The sequence below is a fragment of the Triticum urartu genome, chromosome 2A, assembly GCF_056163025.1.
Source record: "Triticum urartu cultivar PI428250 chromosome 2A, HENAU_Tu73, whole genome shotgun sequence".
NCBI classification, from domain to species: Eukaryota; Viridiplantae; Streptophyta; class Magnoliopsida; order Poales; family Poaceae; genus Triticum; species Triticum urartu.
Window position 1 is genome coordinate 718,254,173 of NC_141874.1, and position 23,941 is coordinate 718,278,113.

The 23,941-nt window shown below is 46.2% G+C and overlaps 1 protein-coding gene across 2 annotated transcripts; it reads left to right on the forward strand.

Annotated features, from left to right (window-relative positions):
* Window positions 1-15,364: 15,364 nt before the first annotated feature.
* On the forward strand, window positions 15,365-18,979 carry LOC125540035 (4-hydroxy-tetrahydrodipicolinate synthase 1, chloroplastic). Of its 2 annotated transcripts, XM_048703604.2 has the most exons (3): window positions 15,369-15,575; window positions 16,711-16,791; window positions 17,813-18,979. In XM_048703604.2, exons 1-3 carry the CDS (start codon window positions 15,424-15,426, stop codon window positions 18,738-18,740), a joined length of 1,161 nt encoding a protein of 386 aa, XP_048559561.1. In that variant the 5' UTR covers window positions 15,369-15,423; the 3' UTR covers window positions 18,741-18,979. The 2 variants fall into 2 exon arrangements, with proteins under 2 accessions (XP_048559562.1, XP_048559561.1); XM_048703605.2 differs by lacking the exon at window positions 16,711-16,791 and having other exon boundaries at window positions 15,365-15,575.
* The last annotated feature ends 4,962 nt before the right edge of the window (window positions 18,980-23,941 follow it).

Genomic DNA, 23,941 nt, shown 5'->3' on the forward strand with positions numbered 1-23,941 from the left:
CGGCGCAAAGAAAATAGCGAGAGGCCACATGCTACTGCACTAAGTTGGCTCCCTTTGATCAATCCTTCGGGGGGCTTCCTGCTGAGGCGCTTGTGAGTAGTTGAAATCTACCGTAGCGAGGCGTGAGTGGTGAAGTTGGAGAAATTTTATGGATTCGGATTTGGCCAATTGACATAGTAAATTGCCCCTGCCGGATTTGCATGGGTGTTATTACAACCTCCTACGTCGCAATATGTTAATCATATTAAGCCCTTCAACTACCCCTCACATTCTCTTTTGCTACAATAGTGCCCCACCGCCTCCACACCATTTTTTCTTCTGTTTTTGTGCGAAAGATAATGAGGTACATGATACTTGTGTTAGAAAATTCACCATGAATTTACACCTTCAAAATTGTTTCCTATGCGGGATGTTACGGGTTGAAGTAGAGGGCAGGGTGAAATTCGAGAGAGGAAGGAATAATTATGAGGGAATGCCTTGCTCCGCACACACACTCGACCGTAACTCTCACATCCGTCTCTTCTACCTTTTGGCCCTAAAAATTTGGAAAACATCATCATGCAAATCGAATGAACATTTCTACTATTTCATAGATTGAATTGGTTGAACCCATAAAATTCAACGATAACCACATGCATGGTCATTTGGTAGAGGTGGATGAGTCATATGTTTGTGAATTTGTGGATTAGGTAATGGCACGGGATGCATGTCATAGTTGTATAAATGTTTCAGTTGAGTAGATGAACAAAGAACACTTTGAGAGGAAGAAGAAAATATGTAGCCATCTGACCAAGCAGAAGTGTCTCAAACTAAGTTATTTTCTTGCATGTGTTAAGTTTGAGACAAAGTAAGAATAGACAGAAAATGTAAGATATTGGAGGAACGACAAATTAAAGATGTAAAGCTATATGCATGCATGTGTGTATGTCACAGCGACCGACGACCTCCGGCATGCAGGACGTTGGCATGATCTATATTCGTGCTGCTGCTCCTTGTCACCACCTCGAAATCGTCGGGTTCCACAGCCGCCTCCTGCACCACTGGTCTGAGCTCCCTCGCCGGTGCTCCTCCACGCCCATGTCGGGAGTCATGCCGCCCACCACCGATCGAGAGGAAGGAGTGAGGGCAGCACCTGCGCACTGTGAGCCGCAGTCGAATCTCGTCGTCGGCATATCCTCCTAGAATTGATCCACCCAGGCAATTGAAACACACATTAGTTCAGATTTCAGTTTCCAGTTCAGACTTGTTTTAGTTCAGACTTTTTCTAGTTTAGATTTCAGTTTTCAGTTCAGATCCTCCTGGAATCACAACGTACGATCTACACATCAACCTGGTCATATAGGGCTACATGCGAACGAGATCTTTGAGAGGGTGGCGACATACAGGCATCTTCAAACTTGTTTTACATGTTTGGATTTCAGTTTTCAAAATTCAGACTTGTTTTAGTTTAGTTTTCAGTTCAAATATAATTGAAACTTGAGTTTGGTTCAGATTTCAGTTCAAGCATGTTTTATATGTTCTCTTTCTCCATGGAATGATTCGGATCCAACTGAAATGATTGAAAATGGAATAGAAAAGTGTAAGAAAATTAAGCCCAATTACAACCTACCAAACAACATCCGTTGTATATAGCATCTCTGGAGCACCAATATCATGTAGTCCACCAAACACACATGTTAACTCATGTTTGCATCAACAACCAGGCCAAGCTCACCCAGGATCCCCATGCGATGCAGGCTAGAGCCACCAGGCAATCAATCATGCCCTTACTATCCACCATGAAAGACAGAGGGAAGAGTTATCTGGGCGCGGGGCACGTCCGAGCGCCGGGCCAGCGGGTGCGCATGCACGCACACACGGCGACTGCTTCTGGGCTACTGACACACTGGCCAAGGACTGCTGACATCATGTACCAACAAGTCCCAGACTGCAGAACGGCCTGCAGATCAACAACGTCATCAGAGTGCTCTGCACAGCAGACTCGAGCTCAGCTGGACACGGGCGGTGGGACGAAGATGTGGATAATGTGAGAAGACGCGTGGCTTCTGCGGCCACCGTCGCGAGGTGCCCGGCCAGTTCACCCGTCTCATGACTGCAGGGACTGGGCCTAGACCTGGACGTTCACCATGATCACTGCACTCACCTGCACCTGCACCGGCAGCTTTCAACATCAAAGACTTATTCGTTGCAAATATAATTGGTACATAATTTATCCTATTAGTCCCCGTATATGTGCAACCCGACGACGGATAATAGTGTATGAAATTGAGAAGCTATTTTTGTATGCATTTAGACCATGTTTGCTTGAAATATATGAGCCACTGTACTTGGATTCAGACCCCATATTCAGTTTGGTCGCTCTAGTTTCACTCACATCTCACTCCCGCATCGGCACGCTCGTTTTTTTTTGGATAAACAGGGAGGTCTCTCCCCGGTTCCATTAACAGGAATGAAACCATCAGAATCTGTTCTTACAGCCCCAGCTTACGTCAGAGGGTTCGTACTTCGTGCTTCCTCCATGGCGGTGTGATCCGGCATGGCATCGCGCTGCCTCCATGACAACTTAGGGTGGAGGGGTATGTGGTCAAGCACCGCCACGTTGCTACAGTACACCAGCGACAACCGCGGGGCTTAACTAGGACAATTACCTTCTCAAGAACGAAATGTTGCTCTGAATATTATTTTTCATGCACCAACTCCGTGCACACTCATGTTCATCGTCAGCATCGTTGCTGGCTGCCACTAGAGTTAGCCGTGGTGTGCGACCCGACGACAGGGCAGACGGCCATGGTGCTTGAGAATCTGAAAAGTTCCACAGTGTTCAGGACAATCGGTGTGAGCAGTGGACACTGATCACACAGACTGCTCTAATCAGCATTTTTGCGAAACTCCGTTATTGCGCATGGAAATCTCGAATTAGCACCAGTTCGGCGGGAATGGTTGTCAACCTGAATAGGTTTCGGAGCTGAAGTCTGTTTTTGTTTAGTTTCTTCCCTCGCGGAGTTTGTCTATCTGTTTGTGTCTAGTTTCTGACCTGGCGGAGTCTGTCTGTCTATTCCTCATTTGCAATTAATGTCATTTTCGTTTCTTCTACTTTATCCAAAGCTTATTGCTTGTCGTGCTTTTTAAAACTTGCACAGGAAACCTACTTTAATCATGTCCAACTATTTGTCCCGTTGCATCTTCACCAATCGCTATATTAATTATAGTCATATATGACCGACCCCTCTCCTCTCCCGCGACCGCGCCGCCCCCTGCGGGCGGACGGCCGCGCCCAGCCTTCTCCTCCGCGCGCCTCTCCCTCCCCCTTCCTCTCTGCCGCTGTCGCCGGCGCCCGCTGCGGGCCTGGCCCGGGCGACGCTGGTGGCGGCGGCCCCCCTGGCTTTTCCCCTCTCGGGTGTCCGCCGGCGTGGGACGAGGCGACCCCGGGCGGTGCTTCTAGGCGGCGGCGGGGGCTCCTGGCGCGAGCGGGGGCGGACTTCTGGACGGCGGCGTCGCCGTTGGCGGCGGGGCGACGTGGCGGCGCGGTCTGGCGGCGCCCGCTCGGCCCAGATCTAGGCCCTTCGGGCCCCATCTGGGCCTGGGCGGGCCGGCGGCGGGGTGGGTCTGCTTCGTGGCTTCCGGGAGGCAGGGGAGAGGCGATGAGCGGCAGGGTGCTGGCGGTGCCATCGCCGGCTTGCTGCAGCGTGGCGGTGGGGCTTAGCTAGCGGGCCCGTTTCGGGCCTGGCCGGGCCAGGGGTGGCCTGGCATGCCCTGCTGCCGCGTCCGGACGGCTACCGCGACGGTGCCAGAGGCTCTGGCCTCCCGCACGACGGCAGCGGAGGTGGTTCCCTCCCGTTCGGCTTCGGTGCTGCTTCTCCCTCCGCGGGACGCTTCTCTCCGGTCCTCTTGGCCTCGTGGTGGTGTTCGCAGTGAGGCGGCGTGGATGACGGCGCAACCGCGATGGCACATGGTGGTGGGCGACGGTCTGGCCGGTCGGCTCCGGCCCGTTGGGCGGTGGGGATTGGAGTATGGGAGAAATCCTTGCCGGCCTTCGACCCCAATGCGGTGATACCTGCGGGTGCCACCATTCCTTCCTGGAGGGTGTCGGTGATATCCATCCCCCACCTCCCTCTGCGTGCCGGGGAAACCCTAGGACATGTCCGGGCAGCAGGGTCGTCGGCGTCGCTTTCCTTCTTGGAGGTGCTGTTTTGTACGTGGTGGTCCGGAGCCTCGGGTTGTAGTGGTTTGTCTCTGGTGGGCGTAGCGGTGCCGGGCCATCCGCGCTTTGTCGAGCTGCCGTTGTTGGCATTTGCTTCTTCTTCTTTTTTCTTTTGGACTTCACTAGTAGAAAAAGGGTCAAACGTGAAGCACATTAGTGCCGGTTTGATTTTGGCCCGGTACTAATGGTACCGTTAGTGTCAGTTCGAACGGATTTGCATTAATGCCGGTTCGTGTTGAACCTTTAGTACCGGTTCGTGGCACGAACCGGTACTAAAGGGGTGGTGGCAGGCTGGCGTCAGGCCGGGGCCCCACGATCACCTTTAGTACCGGTTCGTGGCACGAACCGGTACTAAAGGGGTCTGACCTATAGTATCAGTTTGTGACACAAACCGGCACTATAGGGCAATTTTCAAACTCTACCCCCCCCCCCCCCCCGCGCGTGTCGCCATTTCAGTTCTGAAAAAATCAAAAGAAAATGATAAAAACTTCAAAAAATAAAATCCTTCGAGAGGTAGTTATATTACTACATCTACTAGTTAGGAAAATTTAAAAACTACAATTTGGACATGTTTTGCAAAAAGTATAGGGAAAATGTAAAACGGCTATAACTTTTGCATACGATGTCAGAAAAAAACGTATAATATATCAAAAAATTCAGCACGAAAATCCGCATCTGATGGAGACCGCCTACGGCCTGTTTGGAATTTTTTAAAATCCTCAAATTCCAAAAGGAAAAAAAGATATGGTCAAATTTCAGTTTGTTTAAAAAAATTTGTTTAAATCTGGTCAAACTACTTATTCAAGAAGTATTAATGTTACTACATAATTATTCAAAAATATTAGTGTTACTAAATAATTATTTCAATTTTTTGAATTTTGGTCAAATCTAGTCAAACTGTGGTCAAACTATGGTCAAACTTATTCAAGAAATATTAGTGTTACTAAATAATTACCCTTTTTTAGAATAATAGTTTCAAGCTCAAACGGTGAAATGTGTGACTTCATGCTCAAGCTAAACTCCTGAGGGTTAATGTGATTGACATCTTACTATTATCCGGAAAACAACAAGTGCAGACTCGAAAACGAAGGAGAATAGAACCTGAAAGTTAAGCGTGCTCGGGCTGGAGTAGTGAGAGGGATGGGTGACCGGTCGGGAAGTTAGATGATTTGGAATGAGTGATCCACACTTGAGCAGTTAAGAGAGATGATTAGAGACTAAATCATGAAATAATTCAAAAAAATAAAAATAAAAAAAATTCCAAAATTTTCAAAAAAAAATTTCAAAAAAAACCTTTAGTACCGGTTGGTAACACCAACCGGTACTAAAGGTCCCCCATACCAGGGCGCGAGCTCACGCCACGTGGTGGCACTTTAGCGCTGGTTCGTGCCGAACTGGTACTAAGGGGGGGGGGCTTTAGTGCCCACCCTTTAGTGCCGGTTATGAAACCGGCACTAAAGGCCCTTATGAACCGGCGCTAAAGCTCCGTTTTCTACTAGTGCTTGTTGTGCTGTTCGCCCCAGCGATCCTGTATCGGTGTTGGTTGCTTTGGAATACAAAGCGGGGGGAAACCCTTTTTCGGTATTATAGTCATATTTGTATGCCTGCCGGAAGCCGTTTTTCTTAGGTCATCTCCAACAGCTGTAAGATAGGTGTTGGTACATTTGCCACCTAGGATGATAGTGATGATATGGCATGTAATAAATGTGGAGAGAGAGCAAAATTCTATGCAGAATAACCAACAACCTTGGCACAAGCTCCAATGTAAAATAGAGAGCAATCACATTTATTTTCTCATCATCTATTGGATAGCTTAGATACAATCTATTGGAGTAGTTGTATGATAGCTTGTTGGTTCATGAGATGGACATTTTACCAACAAGACTAACATCCAATCTATTTGAGATGCCCTTAGGATGCGTTTGATTACGTGCATCGTTTTTTGCCCAAGAGTTTAGATGAATAACAGCCTAATATCACATCAAAGGTCACTAAGTGCAGCCAACACATGGTCAAGACAAGGAGTAAATTACCAAAAACCACCACAATTGCTTACAAAAACCACCATTTTCCTAACAGTTTGAAAAAACACCACTTTGAGTAATCCATTTGCCGAAAACACTAAACCGCCAATTGGCACGAAAAGTGGCAAGTAGGACCCACTACAAGTTATGATGTGGCAACCAATATTCACAACATCAGAGTGGACCGTTATGATGCTGTAGTCTTCAGGGCTACTCACTGCTACCGGACACCATGGCGCATGAGCCCAACCATGGCCTCGCACTGCTGCTCGCACCCTGCACATGGCCTTTGCCGCACACTGCTGACGTGCCACCACATCTGGCTCGGAATATTTTTTTTAAAATCTTGATTTTTGTAATTTAAATCCATGAACATGTTTAAAAAAAATAGTAAACTTTTTTTACAAATTAGGAACACCTGCGGGGACATAGTAATCACCTTAGGTGTCGACCCATCCAAAACGTAATTAATGATGGAGAGAATCCTCAACTCCTGCACAAAGATGGATCACTTTCAATCCTTCGGGCGTGATGGCGGGAAAATGGATCGGGAAATACGCGTCCACGTCACTGATACAGAATGAATAAATTTGAGTGGGTAAATGCATAAAATAAAAAGGGGTCAAACATTATAGGTACTTTATTTCAAAACTTTTACATTTACATAAAAATTTCAACATAACTATTACATAGCATTACAACACACGAGCAGCAAAATATAGAAATAAAAGAAGACTACAAAATATAAAAATAAGAAATCCTCCTTGTTGTCGTTGGCGTCAGCGTACTCGGAGAGCCTTGAACTTTGTCTATGCTAACATATGTGTAGCATAATATTGACTCGTTCACATGTATCATTTAGTGATCATATAGGTAGCACGTACGTGCCATGGCTATTTGCACTTAGCTCATTAACCATTGGAAAGTAGTGTTTATCTTTTTAGTCAGATGAAGATTTATTTAATGCTTAACTCATTGATTTAGCGATGTGCAATATAAGGCATAACTGCTTGTCTGGGTTGGCCCAAACCAATGCTATATTCCTTCCGTGATCGAACGTGCATGACGGAGCGATCATACATACGAGAAAAGATCATGAATATGAACAGTTCACAAATTCGGAAAAAAATCATGATTTTTTTAAAAATGTCAATTTGGAAGCAGTTCATAAAATTGGAAAAAAATTTATCAATTTTGATAAAAAGTTCATCGATTTTGATAAAATTTCACAAATTTGAAAAAGTTCATAAATTTTGTACAAAGTTCATAAAGTTTTTAAAAAATATAAAATTAGAAAAACTTCATCAATTTTGAAAAAAAATTCATCAAATTTGACAAAATGTTCATCAAATATGCAAAATATTCACAAAATTTGAAAAAAGTTCTTCGGTTGTTAAGAAAAAGTTCACGAATATGAAAAAAATTGATAAATTAAAAAAAAATTGTGCAATTAAGAAAAGAAAAAGAACACAAAATAGAAAAAGAGAAAAGAGAAAAATAAAAAGGAACAGCTGCAGTTTTTTTCAGCGTTGCATTTTATAAGAGCTAGTACAAATGTCCGTGCGTTGCACCGGGCGGAAAAATCGGCATAACCTGCTTTATGTGCCATTGTGCATTATTTTTATATTTATTTTTAATAAACATAGCACATGTGCCCGTGTGTTGCAACGGAAAAAAATAGCCTGTGAAGGAGTTGTCAACAGGATGGTCGCGGCGACATTTGTATACCTGTGATGTTGTGCACAGCAAGAGTGGGCATGGTGGCATAGGCAGAGCGCAAGGACTACGATGCTGCTAGCGTTGGAGAGGGGAGAGGTCGACCTCACCAAACCATGCTTCCTCACAACGTGTCCCTTCCCTCCGCGTCGAAGGTTCCTCTCCAAGATGTTGCTCTTGTCTTTTCACCGTCAACTTCCTATTGTCGGAAGCACCTTCCAAAAAACAGATGTACGTAAGCCACCTTCTGTTCAAGAGAAAAAGAAGAATGCCCAAAGAATAAATAATTAATCAAAACCATACTTTAGAACAATGTTCGTCATGTTTGGTACCTCAGAAAGATGTTCATCATGTTTGTCATTGCCAATAGACATAAAAATATGTTCACTACCACTGAAAAAATCCTTAGCTTTCCCAGGTTCCGGTCAATCACAACTTCACAAGACAAACCTCAAGAATCTGTATTCGAGAGGTCAAAGTGAACTAAAACGGTTGATATATCAAACTAACGGAGTGATATTTCTTCATAGTTTTTTCTCGACAAAAATAGGCATACCTTCTCTAAACCCCTTGTGTAGTAAAAGACATCACCGCCCTTGCTTACACATGGGCCATGGAGCCAAATTTCGATGTCACTGTCATTGCCTAAAAACTTACCTGCTAGTTGGAATAGATGACCCTACTTCCCTGAAAGCAACTGAACAAATGAACAATAATTTTGTGAAAACAAAAGAATTATAGTATTGCAGCCAGGGAAGAGTAGTGCTACATGTTGACAGTTTAAAACTTTAAAGCATATCTGAGATATAAAATTTACAAAACCAGATAGTAAAATTAACCTGAACACATCAGTTTTATACTGAATGGACACCACAAAGTCACAGCAAACCTTACCGACGAACCATTTAATAAAAATAGTGTACTGGAATGTATATAATAAAGAAACGATTATATTCACCCGACCGATCTGTCACGGGCATCCACCTGTTTCAATGCTCGACGCGTCTCAGGTATGGGGTCTACCCATCACTATCTTGCCCATCCTTATCCATAGAAAATGGCATCTACACAACCTCTAAGTAGTCATCTTCTTCCCTGAAAAAAATCACAAGTACCTCATTAGCTCTGCCGCAAGCTGTTGCAGCGAGCGCTGTGTTAGAACCTGGAAGCCAGCAACCTAGGTGTTGGTGTGCCGGCTGCGCGGACGCTCGAAATCACCAGACTGCACCGGCCGTCCCCATGAGAAAAGACGCCGTGCGAGCCGCGTCCGTCATTGCCCGCCATGTCGCCGCCATCCTGAGTAGCGCCGGTGTCCATGGCTGCCGCCTCCTTGAGCTCAACCGCCGGTGCCACCAGCAATAGTTCCTGCAACATAAATTTTATTGCAAAATAATTCTACAACATGATCTTTGTTGAGAAAAATATCATAAACTTTTTTGCAATATCATCTTGTGATTTTTTTGAAACATAACCTCTGTTGCAAAGATTTCTACAATACGACTTATATTGTAAAAGTTTCCGCAACATTAGCTTTGTTGCAATGGTGAAGGGTGTCAGTGAACCGCTCGATGGTGTTAGATCTAACGTCTCGCAACCCGGTCGATCTTTCGGTGGACGCGTAGCACGCTGCACGCCCCATATAATAAGGTCCGAAAAAACAAAGGCATGAACTGAAGGGTTGCTTGAAAGCTTGATCACTGTATCGTCAGAAAGACATTGCAAGAGCTAAACATACCTCGTTAGGCAAGGAGAGGCAAAGCATGCAACGCTATACTTTTAGTTCTTGCCTGACACCATCCAGTGCTTTGACCTGTTTTGACCGAATCAGAGACTCGCATGTTGCTGTTGGCCTGCCGCCGCCTGACATCGTCACAGGCAAGCTCGTTCATGGCATATTCCAATCAGATCAAAATCTGAGCTGATTAGCCATTGGGCCGGCGGCCGCCGGCTCTCTGTTGCGGTTTGCATTCACAAAGCAAAGGGAAGATATTAGAAGCCACTCACAGGATTAAAGTTGAGGCAGTGGTCGGTGGAGTAGGATCAGGATGAGCAGTAATCCGGTGGCTCCGTCTGTTGTCTCGGGCGACGTATTTAAGGAAGAGGCTAGCGAAGGTAGGCGAGAGACCACCTCGTGAGGGACTCAATTCCCAGGGACGGGGAGAGACCTGATCGATCTGAGAGGGATGGGGAGAGACAAATCTAGGTGGAACGATGACAGATAGCGTATCGGGAGGCGTATTATGACACATGAATAGTATCACCTCGGATGTAGAAAATAGTAATATAGGCAAAAAAATTGAAAGTGTAAATTCATAGAAAGAAAGTGTATTGTGATGATGAACCTGACAAAGTCAATCTGTACTTTATTATTAGGGAAAGATATAAAAGTGAGACTAGGGAAACTAGGGAAACAGCAACTTACCGCCCACCAAAACCCAGCGCTCCCTCCCTCGGCGGCGCCTCCGTTCGACGAAGTCGAGCCAGCGGGCGTCGCCCACATCGCCAAGCCTCGCTCCCCTCCTCCCACATCACCGAGCCTCACTTCCATCTGTCGAGAAGTGGTCTGCAGTTCTGAATTCTCAACACACGATTAAATAGTCGGTTCTTCCTTCTTCGGTAAGATTTGAAAAAGTAAATTAATACAGGGCTGATTCTTCTTTTTTCGGTTGGACGAGACTTGCCTGCTCCCTCTCCGTGTGCTCATCCGTGCTCCCGCATACGTGACTTGATTTGATTGAAATAAAATAACGCCCGGCCCCACCCTCTTAAAATCAGGGGGAAGATGATTAGATTAAAAAGGAAAAAGAAAAAAAGACAGCCGTAGGATGAAGTGGGAGCACGGATGGAAGCATGGGGAGGGAGCAGGCAAGCCGGATCCTCTTCGGTTATGTCTTACAGAGCTGTACTACGATAACTGGTTGGAGCAAGCAATACGCTCTGTACCGTGCAATTAGTTAGGGTAGGCTGGGTTGTTAGTGTGATGATTCACAGCTTGGCATTCATTACTTTGACAGCGCCGCCTGCCGCTCTCCTCTGCTGCACCACGAATGCGAGTGAGGGTCTCTGTCGCTCTTCCTCCATGAGCTGCTTCCAACGAGCATGTGCCTGCTCCGCAGCGGTCATTGCCCGCTCCTGTTGACAAGGCAAGGATGATTTGGATCGGGGGCTTACAGTACTGGATTGGGAGAACTACATCTGTGACTGCTTCGTGAGCGATATGTATTCTGATATGAGGTGACATTTGTTCTGTCTATCCACCTGATGTGAGATTCTTTACACTTTGCTTGAATGGGCTTGTGCACGAATTAGTGGATGCACGTGGGATACTTTTAGATGTAAGTTTAGATATTGAGTTATTCAGTTGTGATAGTTACTTTAGGAAACTGATTCCTCGAAAAACTGTTAGGAAATCAAGCTCTAGGGATGAGTTAGTGCTGTTTTTTTTAGCACTTTATGAATTTAGGCACAATTCTATGATGTTGCAAAAGACAATTGAAATTTGTGAAAACAACAGGGGTATATTGTAAAAACAATTACTCAGGGCCCATGGTTTGCTTCTGGGGGCATTTAGCTTGTTGTGCTCTATGGTGGATTTCAAGCTGGAAGAGAGCTACACGCCAAGCAAGATCTCCACTTGGGCGGGCGACGGGTTCCACAATCTTAAGGTAACTCCCTTCAAGAGTGTTCAGAGGCTTGTAGATTTTGCATGTTGATTGTCTGATGCGAGATGCCTAGTGAGAGCACACTTGTCTCTGAATTTTAAGTTATGTTATGTGCTCGATGGTGAGGGTGTGAGGCCGCTTAGCAGAAGTTTGGCTTTCAGAAATATCTGCCATGAGCAGTTTGGCTTTGCCTCGGCGTTAATGGTGTACAGCTCTGCTAAACTAATTAATCTGGAACTTGATCTAGGGTGCTATTTTCTTGCACCATGATTTTACCGTTCAGTCCGCTCTTGTTGTTCTGCCTGCACTTTGAGTCTAAACCATAATTTTCTCATGATTCCAAGAGATTAAAACTGTGGACCTTTCAAAACCAGTTTCGATGGGTCCATATATGATTATCCGGAGCTGACCCCGGTATGCATTTGTAGCATAAACATACAAGTCCTTCTAGCATTGACATTTTAGAAGGTAGCTCAGAGAGCCACAGTACCATCTGATGACATACTATGCATTTATGTTATAGAATTTTCTAATAATATATTCTTTATAGACATGTTGGGTGACTCAAATTTGAAGAACAGTATTTTTTGTAGGCTACTGCTTGCATAATTTCATGTTTTAACAGTGTTACTAATGTTGTTCCCTGCTACCACCTGAAGTTTTACTTAGACTGATAAATTTAGAAGCCACCCCTGCGCCCGGACTGTCCCTCTCTTGATATTTTTATCCAAAAACTTGTGTCTAGTCTTTTGGCTATCCTGCGGTGTCTTTATATAATATAGACATGGGTTGCACGTGTCCGACTCAAACACCTAACCCATAGCTAATTACAAGTCCAATTGTAGCATAACTCGCACACCTAATATTCGACAAATACTTTAACAGGCCGTGTCACCGTATGTGATGCAGGTGACGGCGTAGTCCTCCGAGGGAACTGCAACAGTGGCCCATGGCGTGGGTTTGATCACGCCAATGGAATGTTCAGCTTCCGCGGGTTCAAGAAGAGAAGCTGCACACGGTGGGGCACAGTACAGAAACAGAGGTGGGCTGCTCCATTTACGCATGAGAGCTAGCGTGAGGATGCATTTTGAAAAAACTGTGTACATGCTATTGTTGCATTGGTAAACTCTGGCAGTGTTTTCCCTTGGGTAAACACTTTTCTGGAATTTCGATTCGTAGAAGTTGTGGCAAACTAAGTGCATACTGGTTTTTCAATCGTTTGATTCCTCCAATGTCTCAATACTCAAACTCATAGCCACAACATGAACTAAGTGTAATGATGAACTGAAGACAGTCCTATATATATACATCCACTAGTCTCCATTTTCCACTCACGCGTTTTGTGCCAAGTTTCCACAGCCCCAGATACTAATAACATCAAATTATTGCCAACACCAACCACCAAGCATCAATCTTGCACTAGAAGCTGACACGCGCTTTGCTTCCCCATCCTTCTATCATGAGTTAAGCCTCCTTTTTTTGAAGCGCATATACGCCAAATGACTAAATTGTTTAGTAGATTCAGCTGATCGACTCGCGGTCGCTGGATTAGACCCCCCCCTTCTTTGTCCACTTTTTCTTCTACCCCAAGAATCAAAAAATGAGTGCCCACAGCCATTCTCCCTCTCACCGCTCGCCTTCCTTCTTCTCCTTTGTTTGTCATGGCGTGCCTCACTGCCACAGTGCCACTCATCGCAAAATCCCTGTCTTCGACAAGGAAGCTGCCTAATTTAAGCAGCGGTCAACGATAAAAGGCCTCCCGCCCATACATGTTAACCCTCTGGCTTGCTTCCTCCTACGACACCGCAGCCAGCGGGCTGCGGCTCGTTCCTAGCATGTCCTCTTTGCGTCTCGCTACCACTCTTTGCGTCGCCTCCGTCTTTTGCCTCGACGTTGCTCCCCTCCCACCCATCTTTGATGTTCTTCCCCTTCACCAGTCAATTGATGCTTTCAATTTTTTTTCAAACTTCATCATCCATATGGCCCCATGTGCATCTTTTTAAAAACATAAAATGACTTCATTCCTCATATGATACACATAGCGTTTACAATTTGGGAAAGGATAAAGTCTGGGATATTACAATCCCAAAAATCAGATAAGCTAGAACTAAAAGAATGTTTAGCTAAAAAGTCAGCAACCTGATTGGCTTCTCTGCGGCAATAATAGTAGCTAATATTTTCGAAATCTGCAGCAAGAAGGATACATTCCGGTAGTACCGCCGCACCAGGCCCCAAATAATCATCTGAATGCATAATTGCTTCCACAGCCAGCATACTGTCAGATTCAATGATCACCTTATTGCATCCAATATTTCCTGCCAAGAACAGACCGTTCCGGATTGCACTCATTTCAGCAGATTCTGCGTTACTAACATGTGGCGAGACTCAGGTCACAGCAACTATGAAGTTTCCTTTGTAGTCTCGCGCCCCCGCTCCGCTAGAACCCGAAAGTGTCTCAACATGAAAAGACGCATCAACATTGATCTTCACAATCCCCTCCATTGGTTTCTTCCAAGTATGAATTTCCTTATGGTCAGCGTGATTCGGTGTTGCCGCTCGAACAAAATTAGTTGCCAAAACCCGAACTAAAACAGTTGTACGGTCTGGTGATTGTATATTTTCTCCTTTAGAAACTTGCCCCAAATGTACCACATAGCAATCAAGATTAATTCAGCTATAGGTAGACCGCCTACTCTCGCCCCGTTTTTCAATAAGATTCCCAATGTAACAGAACCAGAACGATCCTGAGCCACCGCCTGTTGTATACTATCATTGAGTCCAATTTCTTTCCAAACCTTCTCTGCATGTCTACGACTCAATAGGGTATGCTGGATGTCTTCATGCCCAATTCCGCACCTTGGGCACTAAGGTAAGACTGGGACGTGCCGTCCGACCAGTACACCTAAGCACGACATCACACCTTTAAGGACCTTCCACCCGAAGGGTTTAATCTTGCATGGTAATTGAAGCTCCTAGAAGTCCTTTCATGTGGGGTTTATGTGTACACTGGCTTGTTCGTCCGCCGTACTCATCTGATGCCCAAACTGATGGTGAAACTCGACATGGTAAGGTGACCGAACCGAGTAGGTTTCTGATCTGGTATGATGCCAAGCTACAAAGTCATCTATAGCCTCAATCCATAGATGAATTTGTAAGATTCTGTTTGTATCCACGTGCGAAAACACGGATCGTATGAGAACAACATCCCATTGTCCCGTATGAGGATCTATGATTTCCTTCACTTTGGTTAGCATCGTTCCCCCTCTTGGGGTGATAGTTCTCCTGGATTCACTAGAGGGGGTCCAGGGGTCTTCCCAAATACCCAAATATTTATTTGCAAGACCGAACCACTCGCCATATGCAACCTCATTTGAATGTCTGAATACCGGCCACGATACTTTGCCATGTGAACAACGATCCTTTCTTCGGTCCAACCTTTAGAATGTCCCTATTAGGATAGTATATTTAGCACTTAATACTCGTGCACAAAGAGATTTCAGATATTGGAGTAGTCGCCAACAACATTCCTTTGCTAACATATAGCTAGATTAAAGCTATGAAGTCCCCTGAACCCATTAGTCTTCACAGTCTGCACTTGTTTGACTAGGCCATTTGAATGATGAAGTCTGAAAAAAAAACGGGCCATATGGGCCTAAAACATGTCCATAGTCCAGGCACATTTTGCCCAGGTATCCCACCAAACCAAAGCCCTAAATACCCCTCAAAAAAAAAAAAAAACCAAAGCCCTAAATCCCTCTTTCGGAAGATAGGAGCCGCCCCCTTTCGTGGTCGCCGCCATCGCCGTTCTTCAGCTGCCGCCATGCCGTACCTCCAGCCCCCGCGCCCCCACCCCCACCCCACCTCCCGCCTCTCGCGCGCGTCGCCGCCGTCGCCGTTCCCGTTCTTTCCCGCCGGGACATCGCGCTCCGGCCGTCTCCACCCCGTCCCAGCCTCCGGCCACTCGGCCTCGAGGTACGAGGTTGTTTCCTTCCGGCGATTAGTTAAATCCCGCTGCCCTTCACCATTTCTGGGCGTGCCGGCACACCATCAAGACCGGCCCCTGTCTGTGGGCTACTAAAATCGAAACAGCTTGAGAGTATTTCTGTGTGAATTTCGGTTTTGGGTTCCAGGATTTGTTGGGTCACTTGATGGTAGTCATTGAGATTGGGTGAAATAGAGAATTGATGATACTTCTATTTCTAGACTCAGAATAGTTACTGTATTTATTTGGGAGCCTGAAATAAAGGATAACGACGACCCGTCTTTGCTCTTATCTTGGATTAGTTGGCAGCAAACGTGTGGGGGGCTGTTTGGCTGTACAATTATTTCAGTGTGAAGGTTGCTTCTCTTTTTCTAAATTAAGGAAGCGTATTTTGGACTAGCAATTTAGCAAGTACGAGTGACTAGGCAATGCTGTGGTGGTTGGTTCAGTCTGTATTTGAGCTGTCATTATTCAGACTTTGTGATGCCTTGATTTCTGTTAATGGAAACCTGAAGCTTTGAGGCCTCTTGCTCGAAAAAAGAAGAAACTAGTAGTAGTAGGCAATGCTAACTTGTTTCCTGAGCCACATGCATCATGGTCTTGGTAGTCTGCACTTGTTTTTTTCAAGAGCATATTTTAGTCTAGCAACTTAGCAAGTAGTAGGACTACACATGCTGTGGTGCCAGTGGAAGCTGCCTTTAGTCAGATTCTGTGAATCTTGATTTCTGTCAATGGAAGCTTTGAAGCCTCTTACTCTTAAGAATAAGAAACAAGTAGCTGTACCCAATGCCAACTTGTTTCCTGAGCCACATGCATCTTGGTAGGTAAACACAAGAAGGTTCCATTTATCTTGGCAGTCTGCACTTGTTTTACTCAAGAGGCTGTATTATTTTGAGAAGGAAAGAGGCTGTATTTACAGTATGTTTACATCCTACTATATGTAGTTCCCATCTCAATTATTCAGGATTGTGATTATTTTGATATGTGTGCTTTTCCTTCAATCATCGAGACTAGGCATGGGTTTTAGCTCTCTTTTTTCGCGCATTAGTTTTACCTCATTTACTCTGCCTATATTCTGCTTTACTTCCGAAAGCAACACACTAATACCAAAAAGTGCTTGTACAGGGTTAGTAAAGGAAAGTTTGCAGTTGCAGCCGTCACTCTAGATGATTATCTTCCGATGCGAAGTACTGAAGTGAAAAATCGGTGACTTGTTTTCTAAAATATGAAAGCATTAGTTTCTTGTTCTATTCATTTTATCATAGATTTGCTAGTACTTTTGGGTTGATAACATTGAACAAGCTGTTAATTTTCTTGTATACTGTAAGCTAACAACAATGAACTCTGTTTTGTACCGGGGATTGCATGACTCGGTTAAATTGGTATTTCACACCTTCTATTTCCCCACTGCCTCATTTTAAAATTTAGGATGTCTTGAGAACTTTTGCTTTTAATGCTAACTGGCTTTACCTTTTACTATTGCTATTCATTTCGGTCAAAGTAAAAAGGTATTCCTACTTAGACTGATGTAGATTAAGTCCATTTGACCTATTTTTAGATGTCATAGTAGTACAATGGCAGCATGGATACAGTCTTTAGGGCCAAATGCTTTACTAGCACAACATATGATGATCATGTTTGCTCCCTACCACTGGCTGGTGCATGGGAAGAATACGACAACTCCCTATAGGTACCACAAAGCACAAAAATGAAATAAATTTTGTTTTATCAGAGACAAGGGAGGGAAGGATACGGGGAAAAGATGTCAGCATATTGTGTAGTTTTAACACCAGGGCCCATCTGTATAGTTCTCATTTTACGTAATGTACCACTCTAGTGAATTACAACAAGTCCAGGTCATGACCAGGAATAACTGTTTAGCTAATAGAGAAACGTAGAATGTTCTTATTATCTTCCTTTATCAAGTCTGTTCTGTAAAAGTAACCTAGTTTTGGTGAATTATCCCTTGTCTCGATAGGTAATCAATTGTTGTAGTTGGGAGAATTTTAAACTAAAGAGTCTGTGCGGGAAAAAATTTGTAATCTGTTATATACTTATATGATTGGTTCATTCTGCTACTGGTACAATCCTGGTGAATAAGTAACCGAGCGATTCTATTTCTTAGTAGTCACATGACTAACATGGACCATAATGTTTGCACACAAGTATTTAATGGCTTTGATACACGTGTGCTGCTCATGTCTGATCTTCTCTGTCCGATGTGCAGGACATCAACAGATGGAATCAAAAGCCTCAGACTAATCACAGCGGTCAAAACCCCCTATTTGCCAGATGGAAGATTTGATCTTGAAGCATACGATTCTCTGATAAACACACAAATAAATGGTGGTGCGGAAGGTGTAATAGTTGGAGGAACAACAGGAGAAGGTCACCTTATGAGCTGGGATGAGCACATCATGCTCATCGGGCATACTGTTAACTGCTTTGGATCCAACATTAAAGTGATAGGTAACACGGGAAGTAACTCAACCAGAGAAGCTGTTCACGCTACAGAGCAGGGATTTGCTGTTGGCATGCATGCAGCTCTCCATGTCAATCCTTACTACGGGAAGACCTCAACTGAAGGCTTGATCTCTCATTTCAAGGAAGTCCTCCCAATGGGCCCAACAATCATTTACAATGTGCCATCCAGGACCAGTCAAGACATACCTCCTCCAGTCATTGAGGCGCTTTCATGTTACTCAAACATGGCAGGAGTTAAAGAATGCGTTGGGCATGAGCGGGTTAAGTGCTACACTGACAAAGGCATAACAATATGGAGCGGTAATGATGACGAATGCCATGACTCAAGGTGGAAGTACGGCGCTACTGGAGTCATTTCTGTGGCGAGCAATCTTGTTCCCGGTCTCATGCACAGCCTCATGTTTGAAGGGGAGAATGCGGCGCTAAATGAGAAGCTGCTGCCTCTGATGAAATGGCTGTTCTGCGAGCCTAACCCGATCGGTCTCAACACCGCCCTGGCTCAGCTCGGTGTAGTGAGGCCTGTTTTCAGGTTGCCATACACTCCCCTCCCTCTTGAGAAGAGGGTTGAGTTTGTCCGGATTGTCGAAGCCATTGGACGGGAGAACTTTGTGGGACAGAAGGAGGCCCGTGTTCTGGATGACGATGATTTTGTGTTGATCAGCAGGTATTGAATATGTGTGTGAGTTCTTTGTGTCCAGTGTATGCTGACGAACAGCGGTAGTGTCACAGTGTTGTTTGCGGATCGTTTTAGACGCTTCGTTTGTTCACCAGTCATTTGTTGATCTTTTTCTGTGAGTGCATGTTAATTTGGAACCCGTTTGGTTTATTGGCACCTTGTGATGCCAGTTCCAGTAAGAAATGAGAATAGCCCGAGACATGTACAGTTGGGTTGTTACATTTTGATGCTTCACCAGATTCGACCATTTGCTGGGAGTCAGTCAGTCCACTCTTCATTGCCCTTCCTCTTGCATTGGTGCGCACATTACATCCACATGGCATCGCTCGTATCGACAGCGAAATCGCGCTGGATTCTGGGTAGAGCTGTGAGCTAGGCTTGGATGGAATTTTCATCTCGAATTTCCAGCCTTTTAAGCTTTGACTCGAATGGCTAGCTTACAGGTTGGAACGAAGCAGCAGGTGTAGTCTCTCTTGGCGTCGGCAGTGCTGCTGCTGTCGATGCGGGCAGCTGCTGCTGAGACGTCAGTCTCCCACCCTGGAACTGCTAAAGCAAGACAAAAATATACAGGCTATGTTCATCTGTTCAGTATGGATGTTCAGTGAGTGAAGTGCATCATAGGTCCTCAAACTATTTCAGAGGTGTCACGTAGGTCATCGAACTATGAAAATCGTCATTCAGGTCCTCAAAGTGCAATATGTGTTATATTGGTCCTCAAACTATTTCAAAGGTGTCACATAGGTCCTTAACTATTTCAGAGGTGTCACATATATACACACTTATTACACTTCAACAATTTTTTAGGACCTAGATGACACTTTTCATATTTTAAGGACCTACATGACACCACCAAAATAGTTCAAGGACCTAGGATGCACTTCACTCATGTTCAGTTACAGACTTCGGAAACATCTGTCAAAGCTGCTCTAGCTCTGCATCAAGGCTGTAGGAGTAGGAATGTCATGTCAGCAGTCTTCACGTTTAAGCAATACGTCACTCCGTTGGCGCCGATCCTTTTGCACGACCAATCCACTCTCGTAGTACAATTAATCAGTGATGGAGCGACATCAGTTTGCAGGTCAAACCTTATAATTAATACTATATGAGTTTACTATCACATATGCCCATGCATTGCAATGTGGATTTTTTTATGTGGCATCAAAACACCCATCAACGCGAACAACATCCTCGGAGGCAGGGCGATGCATGCCGAGGTATAAAAGAAATGAATATCATGCTTTAATTGCCACTAACTGCGGTGGCTGCATGTCATGACGACCTGAATGGTGGCTGCATGTCATGACGACCTGAATGAGTAGTAATGTTGCATGGTCAATTTTTTTAGGTAAATGTTTGCATCCGGCGCGCCGGCCCAATTTTGCGCCGGACGCGCGTGGTGCGTCTGATCTATTTGCGATCCAACCGCTACGCATGTGTTGTGGCCACGTATGGCTGGACCCACGCACCGCCCGTGCGTCATGCCTTATCCCTTTCGTGGCGACCTCCACCACTCATTCGCCTCTCCCCTAAAACTGACTGCACAACGCCATGGATTCCCTCCTCCTTCACAGGACTCCCCCCTCCTTCGCAGGGACTTGCTCGAGGATGATGACAACCGGCGAAGGAAACCCGTGGCAATCACCGTTTCCTTTCCTTTTTTGCTGCGCCCCGTCGACGCTGCTGCAACGAGCCTGCGGGGAGCTTCAACCAACAACCACATGTTGCGACGGTGATCTGTTTTTGCTGGAACTATGTTTTTCCAGAGCTACAACGACAACGGCCATGGCGGCGGCTTTTTTTGCTGCAACTTCATTGTTTTTTGCTACTACAGGTGACGTTTTTTGCTATATCCCAACACGGCGGAGCACGACCCCTGCGACGGCGGCATTTTTTTGCTACAATAGTCGTCGGATTTTGCTACCACTGGCGAAGGATTTTGCTACATCCATCATGGCGGAGCTGCAACCCCGCGACGGCGTCGACCTTTTTGCTGCAACAGTTGTCCGATTTTGCTACCACCGGCGAAGGATTTTGCTACATCCATTCAAAATATTGTTTTACCGGTGGCCGTCCGCAATCCCGTGCAGCGAGCGTCGACGGCGAGCGGCGGCGGTGCATCGTGGTGTTGCATTAATGGAGCATCAACGACGAGAGTTGCAACCGATCTCGCCGGAGTTGCAACTGGTCGGGCGGAGCTGCAACCGAAATCGATGAGCAGGGAAGTTTCTTCGGCGAGCAGCGCAGGGCTGCGGGGCGTCGGAGTGCGAGCGGCCGACGGCCGTTTTTCCCTCGCGGAGATGCACACGGGGAGGCAACAGCGTGTGGGTGCAGAGGTGTTGTTTTTTCTGAGATTGGTGGGAGGTAGAAGATGAGTCAAGGAGGCAGGAAAGAGCCAGATCAGACGATCGATCGAGGTCAGATCGAACGACCGTGGCTGGACCGGCCCAAAATTAGCGCCGGCGCCTAGCATTGCCCTTTTTTTAATCCTTGTATGTAAGAATTTAATGCATCTCATAATCTAAACAAAATGAGGGAAATAAATAAAAAATAGAACTTACAAACAAAAAAGATAATGAGGTAGGCTCAACAAACCGGAATGAAGGAGATTATGTATTATAACCCACACTTATGTTATACTCCATGGAAATGCATTCTGAAGAGCACTGTTGTATGGACGACATTTATCAGACGATACATGCATGACATGCGTATCACGCCATCTACAGGCAAGGCTGAAACAGCAGCTAACGGCTGGATTAGCCATTGTCCGAGTGTCGTTCAGCGTTGTATCGTCTGTGAAGTACTTTCACATTCTGAATTGCCGGTGATAAGATACACTTATATTGCACATATACCCGTGCATTGCAACGAGGAAAATTGATGTGTCCATCAAAACACTCATCAGCATGGCATGACATCATTCGCGCATGCCGAGTTGTAGAAGAAATACATATCATGCTTTAATCTCCATTAACTGCAGTGAGTGCATGTCATGAGCACTAAATGAGTAGGAATGTAGCATGATCAGTTTTCTTTTAATCCTTGCATGCAGGAATTTAATGCATCTAAGAAGATGAGGGGAAGAAATAAAAGTAAGACTTATAAACGAAAAAGATAATGAGATAGGCTCAACAAACCGAAATGAGGGAGAGAATGTATTATACCCCACACCTATGTTATACTCCTTGGCAGGTTGTGGTCTTCTTCTGTTTCCAAATCTGCCCATAATTCAATTTCACTGCCTAAATTCACTTCGGACGTTTTGAGTCCATTTGGGTTTGATTTTGTTAGGTTTTAAATTCAAACAATTTTGTATTAAATATAACTTGTTTGAAGTTTTAAGTTCATAAAAAAACTCACTTAATTTAAGTTCTTCATATTTCTCTGATCCCAAAGAAATAAAAGATTCGTCGCCTCGCGAGCCATCCAATCTGATGGATTAAGCGGCGAGGATTATCTTCTATCATTGCAACACATGTCGACTTGCAGAAAAATTTCTGCAACACATGTTATGTTACATTTTTTTTACAACCTAGGTCAAGTTGCAGATTATTTTTGCAACAGATGTCTTGTTACAATTTTTTTTGCAACAAAGATCTTGTTGCAATTTATATTTTTTTGCAACACAGGTCTTGCTGGAATTTATTCCTTTTGACAACAAAGATCTTGTTAATGTTTTTTTTTGCAACAAAGACCTTGTTGAAGAAACTTGTTGTAATGGACATCGAGCAGTAAGCAGCGACCACGTCGACCGAAACAAATGCCGGTGCTCCCTAGGGATGGTGGGGTCATGGTGGACGCAACTTCGTGGACGCGGACACTGGTGCTTCCCCGCATTGGCTGATGCAGCTTGAGTTCGGGCGCACAACAACGGCCAACGCTCATGGTGGAGGCGCGCGCCAGTGGCGGCGCCAATGCCGGCGACCTCATCATTGTGTTGTCGGTGGCGATGGTCGGAGCAGCGCGACGAGGTGTGGGCTTGACAAAGAGCTCGGGAGGAGCACATGTGACGACTGCACTCAAAAGAATCCAGATCCAAATCCTGCAACACACCAATTGTTGTGATGGGGAGATTGCAACAACAATTGAGTTGCAAAACTTAAACTAGTAATACATTAGAGCATCTCCATCCGCGCCAAAAGCCTCCCCAGGCGTTTTTTTCGCGCCGGCGCTGAAAAATCGGCCCAGTCGCGCCCTCAGGAGCCCGATTTTCGCCGGCCTGGGCCAAATTTAGCGCCGGTGGACCCAGGCCGAACCCGGCGCGCTGGGGCGAGCGGTTTTGGCGCGAAAGAGCCGCAGGCCCGCCGCGTCAACGACACCGCGCGTCATCTTCCCCGAACGCCTCGGTTTCCCATGGGGAATCAATGGCAAGGCTGCCGTCGGTCAGCCTTACCAGTGATTCCTCACGGGTAGCGCATTCACGGGGCGGCGCGCCGACGCCTCCCCTCCCTCGCACGCGTACACACGGGGCGGCGCCGCTATATAAGCCGGTGGCCTCCCTCGCCTCTGGCTACACCAGCCACACCCGCCCTAGCCCGCCCTCTACCTCTCCCGAGCGCCGCCGCCGAGCCCTGCCTCTCCTGAGCGCCACCGCCGAGCCCTCCCTCTCCCTCCCTCCCTCCCTCTCCCGATGGCCGAGCGGTTCCCTGGCGATGAGGCCGCGGCCAACGGCTTCGGCCGCCGATCGCTCCGCGAACAGGAGTCTTGGCTCCTGTTCCAGGCGAACATCCCGGCCCCCCGGACATGCGCGCCGGGCCGACGGGCTGGAAGCTCAGCAACGGGGGAGTGCCCATTCCCTCGTTGCCCGACGCCGTGGCCAAACCCGGGTACTTCGCCGAGGAGGTCGACGTCGTGCGTGCCTCCCTCACCGCCGCTCAACTCTCCCCCCAGTACGCCGCCGACAACCATGCGGCTTGGGCAGCGTCCTTCGAGCGCCGTCAGCAGCAGCGGCTGGCGTCCACCAACGGAGCGGCGGTCGTCGGCGGCATGAAGAACAGCGAGGGGCGCCGCCTGTGGTGGGGCGTCCCCGACCGCACACTCGAGGGCGTGCTGACGCACCTCGAGGGCGGCAACAACCCACCGTTGGCGTACCCCCCGCGAGGGCGGCCTTCACGGCCATGGCTCACCGCCGACGCGACGGGCAATGGTTGCCCAGGAGGTTCGGTGCCTCCTCTTCTTCCTCCTCATCACGCTCTT